Below are 24,661 nucleotides of genomic sequence, written 5' to 3' on the forward strand. Positions count from 1 at the left end.
AAGGACAAACCATGGTACCAAAGGGTACATGTTTTCCTTGTATGTGGGGCAAAACACCTGTGTGCAATAAGGGAGAGGGAAGCTGGATCATCTGCACTGGAGGTGGGTGCTATCTGCAGGAACATGGACTATCTCCAACAGCTCTGCTTGGCACCTCTCCCCCAGGAGATGGGTATATCAGGGAGTGGAGAGAAGTAGGTGAAATGCTAGAAGTCTGGCCCTCCTTTCTGGTAGCTGCCCCCACATGAGTGGTGTGAGGAGACTGGGACAAACCAAAACCTCTGCCTTTGGGCAGTCTTGTCCTTATTTAACCATGAAAGCTTGGTCTTGTTCATCTGTTCTGGAGTTCTCCCTGTTCCCTGGAAAGGGGCAGAACTAAGCAGGAGCCTGCTGCCCTCATGACAGTTAGCCAGGCTGCTACGGGGCTGATGGCCAGGCTGCCGTGGGGGTGATGTGGAGGCTGGCATGGAGGGGATATCCCAGGCAGCTTAGAGGGTGACGGCTAAGCTGGGGCTGCCAGCTGCTGCCTTGAGGATGGTGGCGGGAATGCTGCATCGGCTGTCTTGGGGCTGACGGCTGCTGCCATGGGATGGTGTCAGGGATGCCGTGGAGGTGGCGGTGGATGCTGCATGTGCTGTCGTGGGGCTGACGGTGAAGCCAGCGTTGTGCCCACAGCCGGGCAGCCGCGCAGCTCCGGCTCGGCTGCTCCCGGGGCGAATTCTGCGCCGCTGTGGGGGTGACAGCGAGGGGAGCACGGAGGAGCCGAGCGAGCGCACTTCAGGCCGGAGTTGCTGGGGACCGGGCGGGGACACCGAGCCGCCCCTCCGCCGCCACCTGCCCGCGCCCCCCGGCCCCGCCCCGGTCCCACGGCACGGCGGGGGTGTCGCTACCGGGGACGCGCGGGAGGAGGAGGAGGAGGAGGCGGGAGAAGGAAAGCGACAGCAGCAGCTCTCGGGAGGAGCCTGTCCACCGTGAGACAGCACATTCAGCCGGCGGCGGCGGTCCTGCCGCAGCGGCAGGCGGCACGGCTCGGCTCGGCTCGGCTCGGCTCGGCTCGGCTCAGCTCCGTACGGCTCGGCACGGCGCGGCAGGGCGCAGCTGCTGGCAGCAGCCTTTCAGGCAGCGGGGCATCCTTCTGCTCCCCCGGCGGCGAGGGCTCGGTGAGGGCTGCACGGTGCCGGGAGCCGCTCCGCATCTCGCGGGCGCCGGCGGAGGTGAGGCACCCGCGGGGCGGCGGGGCCGGGAAGCGGCGGGGCCGCGGCGGAGGGGCGAGCGGGGGCTGCCCTTGGGCGCTGGCGGCGGAGGAGCGGCGCGGGAGTCGCTCTGCGGGATGCGCAGCGGCCGCGGAGCCTGGTGCGGCCCTGGAGCAGGCGGCCCGGCTGGGCGAGCGGTATCCCCGGCTGGGCGAGCGGGCATCCCCGGCTGGGCGAGCGGTATCCCCGGCTGGGCGAGCGGGCATCCCCGGCTGGCAGCGGGAGCCGGCCGGCCCTCGCCGCGGGTGGGCTTTGGCGGCCCGGCGGCTCGTGTGCGGGAGGGCTGCGATGAGGAGCCCCGCCGGCCTCGGCACCCGCTCCGGTTCCTGGGGCGCCTCTCGGCCCCGGCTAGCAGTGACGGCCGCAGGCTCCCGGCTGCTGCCTGAGCGCAGAACGGCTTAGAGCAAAAGGGGGTGGTAAAAGTTTTCTATCTATAATTCTTTGCACGGCGGGAGCGGTAGTGGGTTTACTCAAGTCCAAGACGACAGCAGACAGTAAATAGATCTTTTCCTCTTCCTAAGGTAATTCCCTAAAAGGGTGAGAGAAGGTGGGAGTCAGCCAGAGGCCTTTTTTCACTGGTAGTCCATTGAAATCGATTTTCAAAAGGATGTTATTACAGTTACGTCACCCTGGGAATCCCCCATGGTCAGCAGAGAACATAAGGCCCCAGATTTCCTAGACAAAGCCCCCATTTTGCGGGGCAAACGAAGTTTGGTTTTCTGTCAATATCGCCATTGACGGAAGGTACAGACTTCAGCTATAAATGATATAAAATAAGGATTCTTGGCAGATCAAGCAATCTAACCTCCTGGTATAGAGGGGATGAGATGCAAGAACCTGACATGAAGTTGGCATATGACTTTGGCACTTGCACCTGGCAATTTATCCTGACATACACAGTTTTGTCAGTGCATCGCTTCTGCATGGGGACATTAAATTACATCAGAAATTGCTCTGAATATTATGAAGCACAGGACTGCAAAACCTGTTTCAGAATGGAAATCCAAGTCCCAGGACTGCCTATATCCTGATAGATGGTGTTATCAGGGTAATTAGGGAATTTAATTTCTGTAACTACCAATGTCCTTTGTTGAAGTGCCTCATTTATTCTTGCTAAGTTAATGGGGAAAAGTTACATGTTTGCTATTCTGATTCTTTTAAGCTCTTTTTTTGGTTTTTATTTTCATTTGAGATGGCATATCTAGTAACATTCTCCACATTTAGTGAAGGCAGATAAAATTCCTTTTATTATTTCTCTGTAGCATTTTTCTGCAAGAATAGGTTTATTCAACACAAACTTTGGGGCTGTATCCAGGTCTTCTCCCCATGGGAGTGCTCCCTCTGATAACCATCCTCTATTTTCTTTTCCCAAAATCATCCATTTATAGTCCCTGAAAATGCAAAATGTGTTTTCCCTTCTGTATCTTCTTTGTGAATGGACTATTTTGAAGATTGGGATTTGCCATCATCTTCCTTGATAAGTGAGACTTTTGAGGGCCAGGTATATGGAGATCCAAGAGATTGTTTAGAGTTGGATTAGCTAGATTTTTCTGAGCTTAAGCACCTCTGCCTCAAATTCGTCTACCATAAAAATGCTTTAACTGTAGTGCTGCCTTATCCACAGTTTAAGAGAGGAATCTTTAAAGGAACAGGAATAAACCACACCCTACACCTGCAGTGATTATTGGAAGTTTGGAAATCTGGCTACTCAATGCTGGGAAATATTCTTTCATACCCTGCAGATCTTAAATTAAGAAGCTGACCTTCCAGTTCTTTCTATAGAAGGAAGGGCAGTGAGCTGCCTTCTTTTGTGGTGTCTTTCAGCATTGAAATTATGCTATTTTTTTTATTATTGAAATGCATTTGTTTGCCAGTGTGTTTTTCCAGCTTCAGGTTTCTGGTTCCTGTTATGCCTCTCGTAGATAAAAGCCTTGCTTTAGCAGCTGTCTGCAGTGTAGGTACTCGAAATGATGCAGCAAGAACTTACCTGCCTTATTTTTAAATAAATGAATAGATCAAGTCTCTTGGTCTTCTTTTCTTCTGTAAGACAGGTTTCAAGATGCATTCCTTGGCGCCATCTGTTTTCCAGCCTGCAGGAAGAGAGAGGGGGGAATACTAGATGGAGTTGGATGCACTGGGTTGTGTTAGAGGTCCCACTATTGCAGGATATTGGACAATGATGTGAAATGGGCTGGAAGGGAAAAAGATAAGGGATCAAAATAGAAAAAAACATAAGGATATAGGAAGGCAATGTTGTTATTCAATGCTTCACTTACTCCTGCCAGTGATTCAGGTAATCGTGTGGTATCTTTCAGCACCTCACTCTTAACTTTTTCTTACAGATTTAAAACACATTCATTGTCACTCTCTGGGACTGCTCAGGCTTATTAACCAGGGCTATTCCTCGAGTGCCCTGTTGAGCTTCTTTGGCTTGGTTTGACCAGCAGCAAAAGTAGTAATTAGGAATCTTTCAGAGTTACCCACACCTAGAGCCTAGCTGAGTTGCTCTTTGGAAGTAATGGTGGGGTGTTAACAGAATGATCCTGCTTGTCCTATCCATGGGCTTTAATTTTCAGAAGAGTTGGAGGGAGATAACACTGGAATCCTCACTGAGGTGCATGGGGTAATTCATAGCTGCTGAGATAAGGTCTTAGGCTTTCTGCAGCCATAGTCAGACTTAATGACCTCTTAGTGCAATACTCACCTGATACTTTCAGATTTTTGTTTTCAAAGCATTAAATGAAATAAACCATAATGACTTTAGATGTAATCTGTGTTTTAAAGGGACATTTTCCAGCCGAAATACTGAGGAATATGCTGGCAAAGTGCCCTTAGTACAGATGCAACTTGTGTTAATAAAACTGTGCTTTTGCCAGTGCAACTTATTTCTGTTCATCAGAGCAACACAAGTCCTACAGGTGAGTACATATTTATGTGTCCATATGGGGTCTTGCTTTCCAGATGAGAGCTTGAATGGTCTTCCCCTCAGCTGTTTGTAAGCAGGCAGAAAAGGTAAAGTAGGAATGGTACTGCTTAACAAGGATACCGTGACTCAGTCTAAATCTCAGATAGATGCAATATGTCCCTTTTGCTGTTTGGTAATAATCCATCTAAAGCTGTGCTAGCCCTTTTTAGTTAGAGTTGACATTGGGAGCTGTTGTTCTCTTGGCCATCTGCAAGCACTCAAAATAAGGCAGTATACATGAACTTGTTCTCCCAATACTATTTATTTTACATGGCATCATCTTGCCAACTTTTCTGGGAAAATGGCTACTTCCAGGCAGATGGCAGGAGCTGCAGGAAACTGTGAAGCAGATTAATGTGTGAGCCACTAGGTCTTACAGATACAAGACACCTCTGATCATCTGTGACAGGTGACCAGCTCCTCCTGACGTTAAAACTATACCCCTTCTTTTTTTTCTACTGTGCTTCTTCAGTACTTTTTGTTTTCCCTTTTGAGACAAAAGCATTCTAATGAGTATCTGTGAGTGCAGTGCAACATGGAGAAGGCATGGAGCAGGAGTGTCACTTTCTTCCTTTTTTGAGCTGCACTCTGTAACTCCATCCTCAAATTTAAGGACAGAGGTCTCAGCCCTATCACTGCTGACAGTAATAGGAGTTTCTCTCTGACTTCTCTGGTGGTAAACCTAGCCTCTAGAGTGATGGCAGAAGCCAGCTGCCATCACTATTTGAAAGCCACAATACTTCTCCAAACTCTATTGAAGGAAATGAGAGTCTTTGCATTGACTTAACAGTTTGGATGAGTCCCTGCGTAACTGCTGCATTGACCTGTGTGCAGATACTTGTGTTACTTGGTGAATAATATCTGCTTAGATGTCTTTTGTGGTTCTTGGATCTTAATCTTAGAGTAAAAGTACATGTTTTGTATTTAACACTGCTCCCATGTATGTGAATCAGCTTACCTGATCTGGAGAGACAAGCTACATCAGCCTGAGGAAAAGACCTCCTGGGAAGGCTTCTGGAGCAGTGCAGATCTACCCTGTGTGTTCCCCAGGTGCTGGCTGACTGTCCCTGCTTGGCCTTAGAATAATTAATGCATAATTTGATAAAAGGAGAAGGCTCATTTATTTCCACTCAGCAGAAAACAATTACAAAGGGAATCTTTTAAGGACATAACTTTTTGTTTACATTGATATCTTTTCTTCACATTTCCTTTCCCTCTTGCTGCCGTTCTTTCAGGCTTACCCTTTTCTTTTTTCTTCAATATTAGTCTTAACACTACATTTCCTTCTTTCTGGCCTTCCCTTTATCTCCCTAGAAGATAAATTATTTTTTATCTTGTTCTTTTCTCCCTCCATCTGTGGTGTGGTACAAATAATTCCAAATCCTGCTCCTCAGTTATTAATTTTTCACTTCAGCCCAGCAAAAAGATGCAGTGTGTTTTGTGTTGAAACAATGGAGACTTGTACTAAGGCAAAGACACAAAACTGACTAGTATGATTAAATACAAATAAGTATAATGGAAGATATATTTCTTGTCTATCTATATCACTTTATATCAAGCCTTCCTTGATTCTAGTATTTTCAGGCTGAATTTGGCAAAAAAAGCTGTCCTATGTTAGTATTGAAGCTATGGTATGTTAGTACTGAAAGTATGCTGTGTTAGTATTGAAAGTTAATCACTGTAGGCCTTAGACCACATGCAGGGAAAATATGGATTTCTCTTGCCTTAAACTATTCATCCCTTTTGTTTTGTATCCATTAACACAGATCTTAGCTTTTAAAGGGCATAGACAACCGTATTAAATCCCTACTATTCAAAGCATGCCCTTGTTTCGTGCTTTGCACATTAGGCACCACTGTTAGGATCAGAGTGGTTACCAGGTCACTTGGTAATTGGGGCAAAGACATTTCATGATTGCTGTTGTATATTTCCAGAAATTAAAATATTTAATAAAACAGGGTTACAGGAAAAAACTACCAAACCAACCCAGACTGTTTATAATATTTCCTTATATTTGAACCTGTCTGTCCTGGTTTAATGACTGTTCCGCTGACACTGAGCATTTAAAAGAATTTCTTCTCAGATTCTCAAAGCACAAAGTTGGGGGACTATCTAAACTCACATGACTTGTTTCATAATACATGTTTATCTTCTCTTTAAATAATATAAAAGATTTGCCGTTTTTGTTAATCTCACTATTCAAAGTCATATGACATTGTTGTTTCTTTCATCAGTTTGTTTCTAGTTACATTTTGAGCAATTGCTGAACCAGAAGGTGGTTTGTATCATAATTCTGAAGTATTTCAGAACTTATCTTGCACCTAAATGAATTAATTCTTTGTCCTTTTTAGCTCTAACTGCTCATAAAGCTTTGTCACACACTTATAGTTCTTTGTTACAGACCATCAACTTCTGCCAGTCTTCACTACCTAGGAACACAAATTACTTCTGCAAAAAACAGACAAAAGATAGTTCAGGTTATATGCACTTATGACTGTAAACTGTGTGGTGCACTAAACAATGAATGGCTTAAAAATCTATAACCTTTTGGAATGAAACAAGAAATTTGACCTAAATCATACCCCCTAGTGTGCAGTTAGCTATTCATGTACATAATCTGCTGCACTTGGCAGAGCCTGTGAGTGTTGTATTCTTGCCTTTCACTATCTCCACAGTAGTAATAATAATACAACAAAAATTGTGCTGATGGGATAGGAGGGTATTGTACTGGAGACAAAAATAAAAAAAAACAGTGATGCCATTCTCTCTTTGTACTGAAAGAGCCCGTGGGAAAACTGTCCCTTTATTTCCCACAATATTTTCTTTTTCACAGGAAGTTGAATAGCAAGAAAATGCAGGAAAGCCTAGTTTCTCAGCCTTTAAGGGCTTCTGAAAATATATTAAAATATCTTGTCATAATTCAGTACTTTGTGTAAAAATTATAAATGAAAGAGCTTTAGGATTTCCCTTATATGTTTAAAGTGTAGAACTCAAAAATGACAATAAATTATATTCTCTGTAAGGGGCTAAGATGGAAAAGAATCCATGTTGCAGCCTTGCTACTGGTGTTGTCCATGCCTTTTCCAGCAGCCTTTATGTACATAACATTTACCACGTTTTATTGTTTACTTATCAATGACCCAGGGGACAGGGAAGAAAAAACCTCTAGACTTCCACACTGACAAACATATGAGTCTTTTTGAACAAAATTATAATAAAATGCAGCAGTAGTGTTAGTCAATACTAGTATTGATTTTGAAGTCTTTAAATGAAGATCACGCCTCCTCAGTGTTCATTCTGTAAAGTTTAATTAAGTTTTTCCCCAGAAAGTTTCTGATCTCAGTAAACTAAGTGATTAATTAGGGGTAAGGATAATTAAAGTCATTGAGCTCTCATGTTTTCTGTTATTTTTCTTGAAGTACTGTATCTATCTATCTATCTATATATAAAGCAATAAGACTGCTGTACTTTCTCATGTCACATAATGTCCGTTTTTGCTATAGGATTAACTATTACCCAATTACTCCTGGCTTCTCTATTGTGATACTGCAAAGATTTGTAGACTTTGTAAACTATGTTCTGCTCTTAATCCTCAAGACTGCCTGTTTAAACCAGTAAGCCGATACATTTAACAGTTTGATCTGGCTGAAAACCAGACATGGACCATTTCTGATTGCCTTGTGGACCTTCTGTGGTCCAGTATGTTGAAAGCCACCAGTAAATATTGATGTATTTTCCAAAACTATCTATGTCATGTTCCTCATTCGAAGAGAACTGTTGGTTTCTAGTTAATGTCTTGGTCTCAAATTCTGGAGTCAAGGTGCTGGTGTAGTGGACCATGCACTGAGGCTTGCTGCTGGAGGAGTCCTGTGGTGTGCTCCAGGGATGTGATTGCCCCACCATTTTGACTGTTTGCTTTTGCTCTCTGTCAGCCCATTTGCCAAGTTTCTCCTCTGGAAGCCAGGGCATTTAAGAGAGATGTGTGTGTGGGAGAGGAGAGCTCATGGGCAGCCTTGCATTTGTAGGAGGCCATGCTTCAGTGCAGAGCATGCCCACATCTTAAACCTGAGATGCATACTTCCCCAAACTGGAAGTTCTTATGGCACCTGGGAAGCTCAGCTGCATCTAAACTGACAAAATGGTGTAGAAACAGAAACAAAAATTGCAATCCTCAAGAATCAGCTTGGCTGTCACCTAGCTCTTGAAGCACAGGCAGTCTCTAAAAACTCACTTTTTCACCTTTTTTTCCCTTTTCTGATGTATTTTTACCCTTGAACCCCCAGACTCAACAGCCCAGGTGTCTGCTCTCTGTCTCTCCCAGGCTGCTCCATCTAGTTGACATTCCTTGAGCCCATCTGCCAGACTGTGTGCTCCATGCTGAGCTGCAGCTGACAGCATCTGCTCCAGCTTTTCGTGCACCCTTCTTTTAATGGGACTCATCTAAAATAAAGGAGTCTCAGGTAATGTTTACCTTTGCTTAAAAAGATATTTACCTTCATCTGTGCTCTGACCAGCAACTTATGCATCCTCTGCAGTAGGTACCTTCCCAGTCTTTCCCACTGAAGCTGCTCCACATAAATCTAATTAAAGTTTCTTTGGGTGCAGCAGAGCATGTGGGAGAAAGAGAGAGGACTCCTCAGCACCTTGCTTCAAACACAGAAAGAAGGACGAGTCTTTGACTCCTGATGCTAAATACAGCATTGTATTATAAACTAAACAGTTACTGTGTATAACATAAACTAACCCTGAAACAAAGAGTAGAACCCAGGGGCCTCTGTTAGGGATTAATGTTTGCTCTCTTGCATCTGCTTCTTACGGTCCAATGAATCTTTGCAGAAAAGAAATTAATAGAAAATAGCTTCAATGGTTAAGAATGCAATCTCCATTCCTCCAGTCCTTCTCACCCATTAGCCAACAGTCACCCTAGGAATATGAGTTTCAGTCTTCTCAAGACAAAAAAAGTCCAACTTTCCCCCAAAACCCCAAAACAAACCACAAGCAAACAAACAAACAAACCCCAAAACATGTTTCTCCCATTTGGGTGGAATGCTTTAACCATAGAAAAGATAAATGGAAGACACAGACTTTTTGGTTCTTAGTCCTCTCTCATATTCAAATTCTTTGAAGATGTCCTTTAAATTATGCTGTTAGACATCTGCATTTATCATCTTGCTTTGTTATCTGGACATATCTTTTTTCTCTTCTGTCGATCAGCAGGGATGAATTGCTAAGGCAGGCTCAGAGCATTCTTCTTGCTTTGTTAGTACAGCCAGATAAGCCCTGGGTAGTACAAAGGGAATGGTAGTGTTGTTTATTCTACTTTTTGAGAACTTGCTATATATTTCTTACAGCCAGGGCTCTTCCCTGCTTTTTAAATCTATAGCTGTCTTGACTTCAGAGATGAAATGAATGTGTAATATTTTTAACCTAGTTATATCCTTACAGACATGAGCAGCAGAGCAAAGCATATTTTGTTATAAAGAAAGAAATGATATCTGGGTGGGTCTTCCAGCAAAACCTGTGTGATGGCAGCATAGCTTGTTCTTTGACGTCTCTCTGGCAGTTGTCATAACTGGGTTAAGAAGCAGGCACTAGAGCATGCATTTTTCGGGCTTGGGTAAATGGCTTTAAGTATCACTTTGCTGGCCATGTACCACCAGGGTTATCTTAGGAGGAGGGTGGAAAGGGCAGAGGGGTCAGTTTTACCCCCCATAAGGAGTGAAAGTACATGTTTTAATGTCTGAAATCTTTTCAGGATGGAGAAAATGAGTCTTTGTTCCACTTCAGGAGAGACTAGCAGACATCTTGAAGCAAAATTCTATGTTAGGTTTTAGCAAGTCATTAATTTTACCCCTGGGAGGCACTTTGGTACTATTATGATGAACACGATATTTTATATAGGTTTTGAAGAAGTGGTCATATCAATGATAGCAGCAGATATCATTGGCATCTGAGCCTTGTATGAGATAAATACAAAAGAAATTGAAATCAAAAACATGGAATACAAGACTCTTATTTTTCTAGATAAGTGACCTGCAGCTTGAGATTGTTACCTCTCTCACATTATCCATCTCTAAAATCTTACCAATTTACAGCTTGCATTTGGTTGTCTTTTAATGTCAGAAAACATTTTTAAATTATCCTTCTAGGTCATAGAATCATAGAATAGCTGGGGTTGAAAGGGATCTTTGAGATTATCTAATTCAAACCCCCCTGCAGTGGACAGAGACACCTTTCACACAGAGCTCCATCCAGCCTGACCTTTAAACACTTCCAGGGGTGGTGCATCCACAGCTTCTCTGGGCAACCTGTTCCAGTGCCTCACCACTCTCACAATATTTTTTCCCCCAATATCCAATCTAAACTTACTCTTTTTCAGTTTGAAGGCCTTTCCCCTTTTCCTGTCACTTCATGCTGTTATAAAAAGCCTCTTTCCCTCTTTCTTGTAGGCTCCTTTCAGGTACTGGAAATTAGGTCACCCCAAAGCCCTCTCTTTTCCAGGCTGAAAAAATACAATTCTCTCAGCCTTTCTTCTCAGGAGATGTACTCCATCTCTCTAATCAGCTTAGTGGCCTCCTGTGGACTTGCTCCAACAGGTCCCTATCCTTCCTGTGCTGGGGATCCCAGAGCTGGATACAGTACCCAAGGTGGGATCTCACCAGAATAGAGCAAAGCAGAGCAGAGGGGCAGAATCTCCTACCCATCCCTGCTGCCCACACTGCTTTGGATGCAGCCTAGGACACGTTTGGCTCTGTGGGCTGTGAGTGCACATGGCTGGGTCACATCCAGCCTCTCCTCCACCAGCACCACAAAGTCCTTCTCACAGGGCTGCTCTCGATCTGCTCGTCCTCTAGTTCCTCTCTGAAGCAAGCTGGGAAATTCACAGAAAATAACAGTGCAATGAGAAAGACCAGTTAATGTGTGGAGAATGTAGAGTCACAAAGATTTGGAATTTTTGTAAGTCAGTTCCCAGTCATATACAGAGCCACATATAGAGCCCTGCACCTTACTGCAGCCAAACAGTAAAAGGTAACAGAGAGAGAAACTGATAGAGAGGGAAGGGACCGAGAATGCTTAGGAATCTTCTATTCTACAAGATTTAAGTGTTGTCAAGCATTCAAGTGGTTGTTTTTTTAAAAACATCTGCTTTTTGTAATTGGGGCACAATTCCTGAGTCACATTCCCAGGAAGTACAAATCAGTATTGGCTGCTGCATTGTTGAGGACCATCTTGCAGCAGCACGTCTGAGCTCATTGTGCAGTTTTAACTGTGTTCATTAATGCTCTTTGAGGGAAAATCCAAGACACTTGAAAAGACCTATTTAAAATCCAGTTTTCTTTGAGGTGATACATACAGTGGGTTCTGTGGAACTCAGTATAAAGGGAGCATATTTGGTGTGAGACGTGCAGCAGTTTTGCCAGAGTGACATGTTTGGTATGTAGTCCTTGAGTTCATTCTACTCCTTGCTGGGATGTTGTCTGTTTCTTGCGCATCTCCAGTGAATTGTTACCAGCAGCTTCCTCCTTTCAACATTGATGGCTCTTCCATGGCACTATATTTGTTGGAATTGAAAAGATCATGGTAAATTTAAGAGACTAAAGGGGCATGAGAGAATGGGATGACAAGAAGGTCTTGCTTCATTGATACTACTCTTGGTGCTGGAAGAATGGGCAATAGTAGAGCTCTGCTCATATGCTGCTTTTGGGGACCCTACAATTCTGATGAAAATGAATTAATTTTGTAATTGGGCCATTATGGAAGAACATGAGTGAAAAGATTAAATGGTAATAGATTGTAAAGGATGTGTAATTGAGCGGCTGTGGGTACATATCTTATACCCTGTCAGCATCAACATAAATAGGATGTGCTGACCTGTTGCATAGCAACCAGGAGAAAGCACAGAACCAAATCTCTGGATGCTTGTGATTTGTAAACCTTTACAGAACAAAGTACAAGACCTTTGCCCATCTGCAAGAAATGTTCAGAAGCTGAAGGATAAAAATGGTACATTCCCTGAAATCTAACACTCGACAACCATTTTTATTTTTAGATAAATACACAGATGCAATGTAAAAAGCCTGACTATTTTGCCTCAAGGTTACGTAGAAAAAAATACTTAGTCTCTTCAGTTTTACTTAGAGTTTTCCTGAATTCAACACACAGGAGATTCCTTTAAATACTGCAACTACTAAGTTTTTGCAGCTGCAAATATTTGCTCATTGTTGTGATCTCGTAAACATTGATATGCCCATTTAGCAAAATTATTTATGTTATTTGACTGAAGTCAAGTACAAATTCTGATGCATGATGAAAAGAGGCACTCATGTTTATTTAAAAATTGCTGTTGAGATGATTCTAGCTCCTCTTGCCCATTTGAAGTGTGTTTCAAACATTATTTTCAAATGAATGCGATGTATTAGGATGCATTTGTATGAGGGTAGCAACTCCCTCTTGTTTCTTGCAGACCAAAGATGTTTATCTGCTTTGTACAATTTCATACTTGGCATGCACACTTTACAGTTGTAAAAGTCATAGGAAGATCTCATGGGATTTTTTTTTCAATTGTAAAAATATAAAATATTCCTAGCTCTAGGAAAGATGCTCATTTGCACCAAGTAGAGATAAATATAGTACATTATAGAAATGAATAATTTTTTTTCCAGTGGAACACTTCATATGTGAGAGTTTCAATAGTACTAGTACTCCCACTCTATAAACCCATTCTTTAAAACCAAAATCACCAAGTTATATATTTTATTGTGCAAAATCCTTTGCATTTCACAGGAAAGACATTTTGCAGTTTTGGATTCGAGTAACTGGCTCTTTATGAAGGGATATGAATAATATATGTACAGCATCTATAAATACTAGATGCTGCCTATTTATTTTAGAGAAGTATATTAATGAATCAATTATTTATAATTAGTTATATAGGCCATATGTAGCAGTATTTAATGAACCCCTTTGGTAATTGCAATGGAGATAATAACAAAAAGGACAACATAGGAAGTCAGAAAATGGGAAAGACCTTGAGGATCATGAAGAGTAAAATTTCTACTCCTTCTGGAAAATTTCTACTCTAGTGCAGCCTACTGAATGAGCAGCATGTAAAAATCTCGCAAAACTAAAAACCAGCAAAAATTGTAGGCTTTTTTTATATCCTACCAGATTTGGAAACTTAGGTTTCTTTTTAGATGGCTTGGTGAAAGCATGCAGAAAAGATGCTATTCTAGGAAATATAAAGAACAGGCTTGAAGAGAAGGGAGATCTTGTTTACTTTGATATGTTGTTTACTTTTTCTATTTGAAAAGTACACACTGTTATAATTGTCTTTTTATTTTATCAGTCAAACATTGGACATTTTGAGCTTATTTTTTCCTATAGTTAGTCCAACATACATACACTTCTTGCAACTCTTTGTACCTGTTCTGGTTTTATTACTCTAACAAGTATCAATTTATTGGTAATAAATTTAATAAAAACAAATAATCAATTTATTGGAAATTCAAGTAAACCTTTTTAGATACCTGTGACTGTTTCTGCTGTTAAGTGCTCATATGAATTCTTTTTTAAAATATCTGCTCAAATATTGTGATATTGATCATTGATAAAGACCTTGTAGTTTCTAAAACTTTAATAAAACTGGCTTGTACCTGTAAAAGTACTTGCATGACTTTTAGTCCAGCTGAGGACAAAATGCTGTTGCTTGAATGTTTATATTCTTACTGCTGCCACAAATGAAATGGTTGTGAGATGTCTCTACCTGTGGGATGGGCTTAGTGAAGTAGTTTGGCATTTGTTCTGTACAGCAGAGGAGTTTGTGAAAAACATCATTATTATTTCAAGATTTGTATAAACGGTCTTTTAAATACCTTGTTTCATACACTGACAAGCTAAAAGGAACTGCTGGGAGCATATTAAGGACAGGATTCTTCTCACCCTGTCTGAGATATTTACAATGGAAATTTCTATAACTTAATGTAGATCACCCAGGGTCCTTTATGATCATTAGAGAGGAACTGGTGACTTTGGGGCATGCTTAATCTTAGCTGCTTTTAAACATCCACTTTAAGAAAAGTGGAATCACATCTTAGGATACCCAGACACTTTTGATTTTACCTATATTGATGGTAGGGATAGCTCTGCATGTACTTTGTGGGCATCCAAGATGCTGTGAGCTAAGCCAGTAGCTAGTGAAGTTCCAGAAAACAGTCCTCAGAAGCCAGCGCTGCATTTGCACAGGCCTGGGTAGCTGCCATCCTGGATCTAGTGTGTAAGTGGAATTGACTATTTCCAAGCCTAAGACAGGAATCTGCATGTGGGGAAAACAGACATCTTGAAATAGAGCACAGTGTTTCATTAGAAGTCATGCCATGAGGAGTCAGCTCCTTTCGTCAGTATCTCAAAGGAAGGAGAATTTTCTCTGAGCATTGGGACTTCAGGTGGGTTCTCTCTCTGCAGGGCCCTGGTACATCACAAGAACCTGTGCTAGCATGTAAGTAAGCTCTCCTGGAGCAGGAGGACTCTCCCTCGCCTTTTAAAACCATGACAATAAACTGGGCCAAGCAAATAAAAATTGATCTAAGATTATGCATATCCCTTGAAGAGAGGAGCCCCAGGCTGTTGCCCTGCAATGAAAATTATTTCTACACTTAATTCAACTTTCAGTGTGTTTGTTCCTATGTGTTCCTTCTCCCACACAGGGAATTTAACTGCTTCAGCACAAAATGTGCTCCTCAGTGATTCTCTCAGACCAGTGCGTTCTCCCACTGAGAGATTAGGTAATTCATAAGCCTTGGGATGTCATTCTGCACCACATTTTACATTCTGAGAATGTAAAAAGTAAATATTTTTTACTGATTGCCTTTATCTCTCTTGGTGTGGCATTCCTTCTGGCACTCAGAATGGCAATTATTAGGAATTTGCTCCCAGTAATGAACGGTGTTGACTCCATGGTTAATGCCAAGCAGAATGATAAGTACACTTGCTTCCTTGCTTGCTACCGGCTTGCTGGCATCTGAGAAAGGTGGTTACATACCCTTGGTGTTTAATTTGTGCTAAAATTGTAAACAGCCAGTTTTCAGGGTGGTAAGCTGTCTGGGGGGCTTAGGCATGACTATAATATATGCAGGATGAAAGTATATAACTGAGCTCTGGCATCATTCTTTGAAGGAAATTTAATACATCATCTTTGTTGTATGTAAGATCTATTTTGTTAAAAACAGAGCAAAGTTATAATAGGATTTGATCACCCTGACTGGAGCATTGTAAAGAAGGGGCCAGACACTAAACCATTGACGCTCAAATCTGGGGGAAAGCTAGTTAGCTTCCCTGACATTAAGGGAATGAATTTTTAGAAAGCCATTCATTGATGTCTGACAAACAGCTTGAAAGGGATGCCAAACCCTCAGGGTTTCTGTCAGGAGGCTTAAAATGCATTAGCATATTTTTTGCATAGAAACGGGAGCTCTCTCTCTGTTGCCAAACTGCAGAACTAAAAGGATGCAAAAACTATCTAGTCCAAAGGGCTCTGAGGGGTAACTTCATAATCAGAATTCAAATGTGTGCAACAGATTAGGAAAATGACTTCAAATGGGATTTCAACCATGTCTAAGAGAGACACAGAAGTCCTGAACAGATTGGTGGGCAAAACACTACCTGCACTGCCATTATAAAGCTTGTTTTCTTTTCTGGGCATTTCTCATCTGAAAAATAGCTCACTGACGTCAACTGATCACACAGATTAATGTTTTTTAAAGTGTTACTGCTTAGTTCTCTTGATATCAAATGCAATTTTTTTTTCTGACAGTTTTGATTTTCTCCAGTTGATAGCAGTATTGTTTGAATAGGATGAGAGTGGTGGAGGAATAAAGAAATGGTGGTCCTCCACATGCAGCCAGTGTATCCAGTGGTCCCCTTTGTTGGCAGCTGAATGTCCTTCCTAGCTATACCATTTGCTGTCAGCTGTTGTGGATTAAACCGAGTCCCCTGGCCTTGGCAGCATGGGCAGCTCTGCTGAAATGCAGAATCTGTGACAGCATGAGCTGGAGTTTGAGCTGCTCCTGTGCCTGTCCTTTTCATTAAATGGTTTCCTTGCCTGATTCCAAATGTTGCTCTGTTGTTTCCTTAAAGGAAAATGCTTGCAAAGACAACAAAGCATTTGGAGCCAAGATTACACTTAATGTGCAGGTGATGTTTTGTTGGCAATATTCTCTATGTCATGGGCTATCTATGCTTTTGTTATTTTGAAGAGGAAGCTGATGACTGCAGAGAAACTCAGGATGGGTGGAAGTGCCATGTAATTTTTAGCATATAATTTTGCTCTCTGGTCATCCCCCTACCCAGGCAGTAATGTGAGTAGAGTTCTCATTATATTAATGGAGAGTTGACATTCAAATTCCCCATGCGTCAAGTGAACAATAGACTTCCATTGCGTATATATGGCACTGCCATTGATCTGATTGATTTTGAGTTGCAGCAGTGGATATGGTCGGTGATGTGTGAGCAGGAATGACACAGTTAACTCTTTTCATGAATGTCTATATTAGTCAGAACTGTCTTTGAAACAAAGTCCTAATAAGAAAATCAGTATTAATACCGATTACAGTTCATAATGATTATGATGTTAGAAAACAAATAAATAATCTGTGACTTAGGTTACGGATTTGTGCAACACTGGTGGGGTTTTAAAACTGTAGAAAAAGATTGGTATCATATCTTCTTTAAAGATCTGGCTCTATATCTGTGTAGTATGACTTTTTATTTCTTTACCCTTGATTTTCAAGACTCATGTACATCAGCATAAGCTTACAGAGATATAAATGACAAAGAGTGTTTGTGGCTTCCCATCGCCATCCTAAAGAGGAATGGGTTTCAATGGTGGATGAGGTCTTTCAGTATCTCAGAAGAAATGCTTTTGTCAAGTTTGTGTGGTTGGAATCAAATCCAGGAGTGTTAGGCATGTCTCCTTCCTCTCGGAAGGATGGTCTAAACACAAGACTGTTGGCAGAACAATGCGCTGCTTCCATTAAAGAGAAACTTATATTTCCTGGGTTGCCTGGTTTAGTGCATTCTCTGCAGCTTCTGGGGGGAATGGCCCAGCTTTCCCTGGAAAAGTTGGAGAAGATTCCTGTGCAGAATAGCTCATGGCTTGGTGAGAGTGCTGTCTGGAGGGGTGAATGGGAGAAGGATACTGAGACTGTGCTGATGGTCTTTGTGGGACTGTGTCAGTGGAATGGGGGATCCTACCTGGCAGCCATGCAAGGCACCTGCAGAAGCAAAAGCTCTTCCATTTCCATTTTTTGCAAGTAAAATTGTTGCTTGTCTAAGAAATATTGGGCTGTTCGGGGCAGATCTCATTCTGGTACTTGAAATCTATTTGTGGATCTGAGTTCTACAGTCTGGCAGAGCTGCTGAAGATGATGAAAATCAAAAGATTTGAGCTTCACTTTGAAAGCATTAAAACATTATGTTGAACAGCAATAGGTTTACTTCACAAAAGTAGCTTTCTAATAGAGGTAATTGGAAAATATATTCCACATTTGGTGATATTCTGGCCTAATTTCTTGAAATGAAAATCACAAAGATAATATTCTGCTTTCTGCAATGTCAGTATAGTCCAAGGACCGGTGTTTATAAAGAAATATATTTGTTGCAATTTTAGAAGCCCTGCTTTTGATAGAATGAACTGTCTTTTTTTTCAGTAAATAGGGAAATAATTCCCTTTTCACCTTGATTTCCATACTTTTGTTTCCAGCAGAGTCAAAATGTCAGACAAAAGTGATTTAAAAGCTGAACTTGAGCGCAAAAAACAACGTTTGGCTCAGATAAGAGAAGAAAAGAAACGGAAGGAGGAAGAAAGGAAGAAAAAAGAGGTAAATTTGCAAAACCACCTTTTAGATAGTTCATGCTTGCAGGAGGGGCTTGCTGAGGTTTTGACATCTCAGTATTGTAAGCCCCAAGGTATTTGTCATGTGGAATGAGATCCTCAAACCCACGTCAGACTAACCTTAAAATCAAAAAGCTTATTTTTAGTCAAGAATGTTGGCGTGAGGGAATTGCTTTTAAAACCATGGCACTGTCAAATGACAACAGTTTAGACAACATGATATGCATGTGTATGGAGAAAGAAAAATTGATTTGCCACAATGCTTTTTCCTGGGCTCTTCTTCAATGGAAAGGGAGTGGAGAGTGGGGAAAGACAGAGAGAGGCCTCACATTTTTTCAAGCCATTACAATCTAAATATGTATTTTTGTACTCTGAAGACTAGTTTGATTACTAGCTAAGGTAACAGATTTACAATTATTATTCTCCAGTAAAGTAAAACATAATTGCAATTGCATTTTCGTCTTCTGGCATGGGTGCATCTTTCAGTTCTGTTAAAGTTTGATTGACATATTAGTTTATTTGTCCTTGACAATATGCATTAGGTTTTTCATTAAGGGATTTGTACTTCTTTTTATTCAGTCACTTAGTGGAATAGAGGTGAGAATTGACAGGGAGTGGATATTCATTTTCATGCAAAGTCAGAGAAGCATTAAGTGATTATGCTTCCTTTCCTTCAAATGTCAACACTTACTATAGTTTAAAGCACCTGTTATCCTTTACTAATAACTGGTTTCCTTTTAAACTGACACTTTAATATTGTACATGAATTTCATGGAATTACCGTGGAAATGTGATGTGATCCAAGAAATCAGCGTTCCAGCTTTGTCTGTCTTTTTAATCTTTTTTAATTTGAGCCACATTCATGCAGTTACTAGCACATTCCCCAGTGAGGCTCCTGGAGTCTCTGGGGAAGTTCACCATAAGCACACCTTTAAATGGTACTGTTTTCAGTGTTCATTACTGAAGAACTGGAGGGAAGGGGGACAAGCTAACAGCTCGAGGGAGCTATTGTGTCCTTTTTCTTTGTCCCCTGACTCTGACTTCATGCTTTTTGTGGTGGTTGGAACTTCCCGTTGCCTGTGACACCCAGCTCTACAGATAATGCTGCAGGGCATAATTGTGTAAATGGGCTGGGCTGTGATGCTGGGTGGGTCCAGGAGTGAAGGCTGACTCTCACTGAGGTGCTTGGCCATGCACAAAAGTCGTCTACAACCCTACATAATGTGAGATAGTTCACGTGAAGAGCTGAGCACAGGAATATGCCTGGACCTTGTCATTGAAAGCAACGTGTTTCCTGGCTGTGTCCAAACTGGAGAACATGGGGATGCTTCTGAATTTCCAGGTTTTCTCTTGGTGCCTGCACCAAGGTGAATACCAGTCTGTGGAACTGTGCAAGTCCTCTTTGCCCAACATTCTGGTTTCAGCAGAAAGGACAACCTCTTTGTGGGTTTTTGGCTAATGCAGGTGCTCCTATTTTAGATGCCTGTAGATCAGAGAGGAAGAAGACTAATGTGTGGAAGCTCCAAGGAGGTAGAGACAGCTAAGCAGAGAGAAAAGGGTCTTGTGGAACTTTAGTAGGCCAAGGGCTGCCAAAGTCCGAGTTTAGGGATATTAGTTCTTTCCTTTGCTCCTTTTAGATGTTGAAGTTTATGAGAAAGTATTTCTTTTCCCAACAAATGCTTGTAACGGAATTTCACTGAAGTGCAATGAAATTTTATTCTTGATCCTGGAGTAAGTAGGAAGGGGACAGTTTTATTCAGGGTAATGATATCTATTCTTCTATGGCCAGCTTTTATGTTGGTTGAATAAGTTGCACCTAATGAGTGAGAGGCAGAAAATTTCCATCATTGTCCTGTACAAATTCATGCAAATATCCTTGCGAAGACCAGTTTTAACATCCCTTCAGGGAAAAACACTGTTACTGATACATACAGTACAAATTATCTAAGTTATAAATTACCTACATGTCTCAAAATGAATTTCAAAGTGTATCTAAGCAATAGTGCATGCAAATATTTCCACACATTTAATTGCAGGAGCTGGTTATATGTGAAATAATTGCTAGAGCTGATTATATGTGAAATAAATTTTTCCCTTTTCTTCTGGTTTAACTCAGGCTGATCTACAGCAGAAGAAAGAGCCAGCTCAGGAAGATTCTGACCTAGACCGTAAAAGGAGAGAGACAGAAGCTTTGTTACAGAGCATTGGTATATCCCCAGAACCACCTCTAGGTATTTAAGAGAAGCACACTGTAAAGCATTCAGCTCTGCCACAACTAATGCTTTCTTTCTACTAAAGCATGCTTGGCTTTTTTGATTTTTGGCTGTATTAGTGAAGTGAACTCTTCTGTTTGAATGCCTGCCATACCATTCACATATACAAGCTCATAGCATTATGAGTACTTGTCATTGCCAAAAACATCCGTTTCATTTCTTCAAGAATTTTTTGTGAACATAATGCAGGTTGGTTTGGCATACCAGCAGTGATTTCTTTTCTGATGGACTGTTTTATCTTCTCTCACATCTATCTGACGACCCAAAAATATTATTATGAGTGCTGTACTTCATTAGCCCCAAGTTTTGTTTCAAAAATTCAAATTAAACATATGTAGGAAAGGAGGAGCATAGTCATATGGGACCTCCCACTGATTTTCTTTTAAAATCAAGCAAAACTGGAGAAGGAAAATAAAAAACCCAAATCACAAATAGAAAAATGCTTATCAACAGACACTATTGAAGATTTTACCTCTGGTTTCATGTGTTGGACCTCTTTTTTGGTTTTGATGTTTCAGTTCTAGAACCTGAAGTCCTCAGTTTAAAAATACATACATATCTGAGTATTGGTTAGCTTGATTAAGATCTGCCTCATTTATTGAGTGGTCCTAAAGTGAGAAATTTCCTTCCTTCCTTCCTTCCTTCCTTCCTTCCTTCCTTCCTTCCTTCCTTCCTTCCTTCCTTCCTTCCTTCCTTCCTTCCTTCCTTCCTTCCTTCCTTCCTTCCTTCCTTCCTTCCTTCCTTCCTTCATTCCTTCCTTCCTTCCTTCCTTCCTTCCTTCCTTCCTTCCTTCCTTCCTTCCTTCCTTCCTTCCTTCCTTCCCCCTTACATTCACTCTCACTGTTTTAGCTGAAATCTTGGCCTGTCTCGAACTAGCAAGCTTTGTCATTAAGTTAATTGTGACTGAATCGAGGATTTTACCCCTGGTTATTCTTGCCAGAAATATATAGGAAAAACTTTGACTTTGACAAAATATTGAAGGTTTCTTTTTTTGGAAAGCACCTTATACACATGCTTGGGTGCATATGCAAGTAGGTAGTGACATTCTAAATTGGAATTTGAATTCAATACTGGCATCAACCAACATTTATTGAGAAAAGCTACTATTTTTATAAGTTATTGTATAATGACAAGCTTTTAGATGCCACTGCTCAGAAAAATTGTCTGAAAAGTAATGGTTAGGTTATTTATATAAAATATGCTTTTTAAATTACATCATGATACAAAAATAGGGTCCAAGATTAAATCAGATATATTTTTAATGTATAACACTTAAAATACTAATTTTTGTATAAGGATGAGTATATATGTCCTCATCATTTTAACTAAACACATATATTCATGTTGCAAATTATCAATTTTAGTTAGTTTTTTTGTGTTTGATGCTGTCAAAAGAACATGTAAATTCACATATGAGATGGTTCCTTTTAGTTAAAAACAGTACTTTGCTCTCTTTTGTTCCCTTTACATACACTCACAATTAATATACAAAGGAGGCTTTAATTCCACCTTCAGACGATGCCAGGTCTGACTGTGAATATGGAATATGTAAACAACCCGGCATACCTGTAACCTGCCAGAGGGCTGTCATGAAGATGAATTCACTTTTCATGCTGCAGTCATTTCTGTGACAGTCTCTAGGGGAATCTGCATTAAATGTTTGACCACATGGAAAATCTGAATCTCTTGACAGGTCTGTCATTATACATTGTAGAGCATAACAAAGTATTTTAAAGTTTTACTCTCTTAAATCTATAAAAGGAAATGCACATGATTTAAACCAAATGGGAAACTTTGCTTTTGCATTAAACTCCCTTTTTGTGTTTTATTCAATGTGGCTGCTTTGAAGAATACTTGCATTAAATCTTGACTGGTGCCATCTCTTAATTTTTAATATTTTTGAGAAACCATTTAAAAAGAAATCAGGATATTTTTACTCTTTTATTTATTGTTTCCTTGCTGAAGAGCTTTAACTTGGGCTGACCTTGAGCTATGAACTTCCTTTCCTGTTTCAGGAAACAAAACTGCCTTTGCATGAAATATGCTTCAAAAGCTCTGGCAAGCCAAAGAGCAAATCATTTCAAGAGCTTGGGCAACTAGTGTCTAAACCAAGGGAAACTTTTCCTTGAGCGTTGAAATCATGTCCCACCCAAAATGGAAATTTTGTATGACCTACATTATTTAAAAAAACACTATCACCAAGCAAACCAATGTGTATTCTCAGCATCTTTGGGAAATGATTTTAACTTAGCTGGATTTCCTTACATAGCTTTTTCTTTTGATATCATTTCCACACTGCAGCCTTAGAGCATATCTAATGGACACTGGCTTTTGATTTAAATTCAGAATTTGAAAAGTATGCTTGTTCTGTTGCCTACTTGACTTTACCAGAAGAGTTCACTTAGCTTTTTGACAAGACAAGCCCCTGATATTCATACATTTAAAATCTTTTGCAAGTCAACTTCAAACCAGACTCAAGAAAACAAGTGCAGTTTTATTTTTACAGGTATCTTCTCCATTGATTAGCTGTAGATTCCCATTGGGCTTTCAGTCCTGTCTAAATACATGTCAGTTTTAACACTTCCAGGAGACTTAAAATTCACTTGACTCTCTTCCTTTTCTTTTTCTTTCCTTCCTTATTTGCTTTCACCATTTCAAACTCTCCTACTCATTCATCCACTATCATTTTGGTCCATTGGTTTTGATTTGTCTGACACTGCTCTTCATCAGTGCAGTCGCTGCATGTGTTAACATGGGATACCTGTTATTTTCATTATTTAGTCCCAACCCCTATGTCTCCCTCTTCGAAATCAGTGAGCACACCCAGTGACGCAGGCAGCCAGGACTCAGGGGATCTGGGACCCATAGGAAGGTAAGACACAGAGTTAATAGACTTGAATAAATGGGAGATTTTTCACTTTGCTCTTGCTTCCCCATTTTTTCCTTTTCTGCTGTAAATAAGAATGTGCTATATCGAATGTGTACTTTTGTTTCTGCATTGTCCAGTGTGTGTTACCATCCAGCCAGACTGGGTTCAGATGTGAGGTAAATAAACACATGCAGCAAACGGATCTTAAGTTCTGAGTCCAAAGCCTTATAGTGGAAGCAAGAGCTGAATTTACGCTTCTTAAGTGGCCCACAGAAAGCTCTCACATTGTTTGGAAATACATTAGAAACAACCCAGGGGTATAACCTGTTATTCATGTTAGTTTTCTTTGTTCACATAACCAGGGAACATTTGGAATTCCTTCCCTGTGTAAAACCAGGTTGCCTCAGGTTCCTGTGGCTGCTCATCACTCATCATTGTTCTCTGACAGTGGCAGAGAAGAGCTTGGACAGGAAAAGTCTGAAACATTCCAGGACCCACTGGCAATTCTGCCTTGGAAACTCTGGATATTGGAGAGTTTCAGGCAGAATGGAAGGGAAGCAGCTCTATCCTTGTTGGAAAGTGGAATGTGTGTGAAGGATGGAAACGAGAGTAATCTTATTTTTGTTTCCATGGTGGAAATAAAAAATGAAGTGGCAATCCCAAAATAAATAATTCCTTCTCTGGAAAAGAAAAGAAAGGAGAATGTGAGGATTCTAGTGGTAAAGAAGCATATGTTCAAGTAAGAAGAGGTGCAAGCAGCTATACTCTATGTTTTGACAAATGTTAAAAAATGGGTCCTAATAGCTCATTTTGTATCCCACTAATTCAACATAGAGCTGAGCTGCCAGCTTATCCAGGTCTGTGAGCCAATATTCTGCTAATGGCTTGAAAGCATGGTGATTGCTTTCTGTAGTTAACTGTGCTCAGTAGACATCATACCTCTCCAGACACCTCTCTGTAATGTGACAGAGCTTCAGGTCACCAGATTTCATGCCACATCAGCCTTCTGCTTAGAAAAATCACATTTCCATAAGGAGAAAGTATGTTGTGTCCCCTTCAGCCAGATGCAGACTCACACTCTCCCTTGTGATGTAGAGGCTGCATAGCTGCTGTTAAATAAGCTCAGCCCTGCTCCCAAGTCTACCCTCTACAAGAAATGGAGGTTGTGAAGTGAAAAGCCCTAGCCTGTAGCAGTTCAGAACACAGAAAATGGTGTAATGCTGCCTTCATATGTAAATGCACTAGATTTCAGCAAGTCAAAGTACCTTGAGTAGAACAACATTTCTTTTAAGCAAAGTTTAGCATGCCATTCAAGATGAAGCTATTTACCACAATCCTATGTGAAGCTGTGACAAAGCTCACTGGAGACTTCTAAATTCCTGCTTTTCCTCTTAACCTTAATGGTGTAACTAT

At 41.0% G+C, this 24,661-nt stretch overlaps 1 protein-coding gene across 7 annotated transcripts in view; it reads left to right on the top strand.

The window, feature by feature from the left end:
* The first annotated feature begins 640 nt into the window (after positions 1-640).
* The window catches only part of DYNC1I1 (dynein cytoplasmic 1 intermediate chain 1), a 189,551-nt gene continuing 165,530 nt past the window's right edge, over positions 641-24,661 (top strand). For 2 of the 7 annotated variants that reach the window (XM_085050770.1, XM_085050774.1), the window contains exons 1-4: positions 641-1,214; positions 17,975-18,092; positions 20,223-20,337; positions 23,110-23,251. In XM_085050770.1, coding sequence (XP_084906896.1) covers positions 17,985-18,092; positions 20,223-20,337; positions 23,110-23,251 — 365 coding nt within the window. In that variant the 5' untranslated portion in view covers positions 641-1,214; positions 17,975-17,984. The remainder of the gene's footprint in view (positions 1,215-17,974; positions 18,093-20,222; positions 20,338-23,109; positions 23,252-24,661) is intronic. The other 5 variants (XM_085050772.1, XM_085050776.1, XM_085050775.1 and 2 more) reach the window with 5 other exon arrangements.

Source organism: Lichenostomus cassidix, chromosome 2 (assembly GCF_008360975.1).
Source record: "Lichenostomus cassidix isolate B80296 chromosome 2, HeHo_3.0, whole genome shotgun sequence".
In the NCBI taxonomy this organism is placed as follows: domain Eukaryota; kingdom Metazoa; phylum Chordata; class Aves; order Passeriformes; family Meliphagidae; genus Lichenostomus; species Lichenostomus cassidix.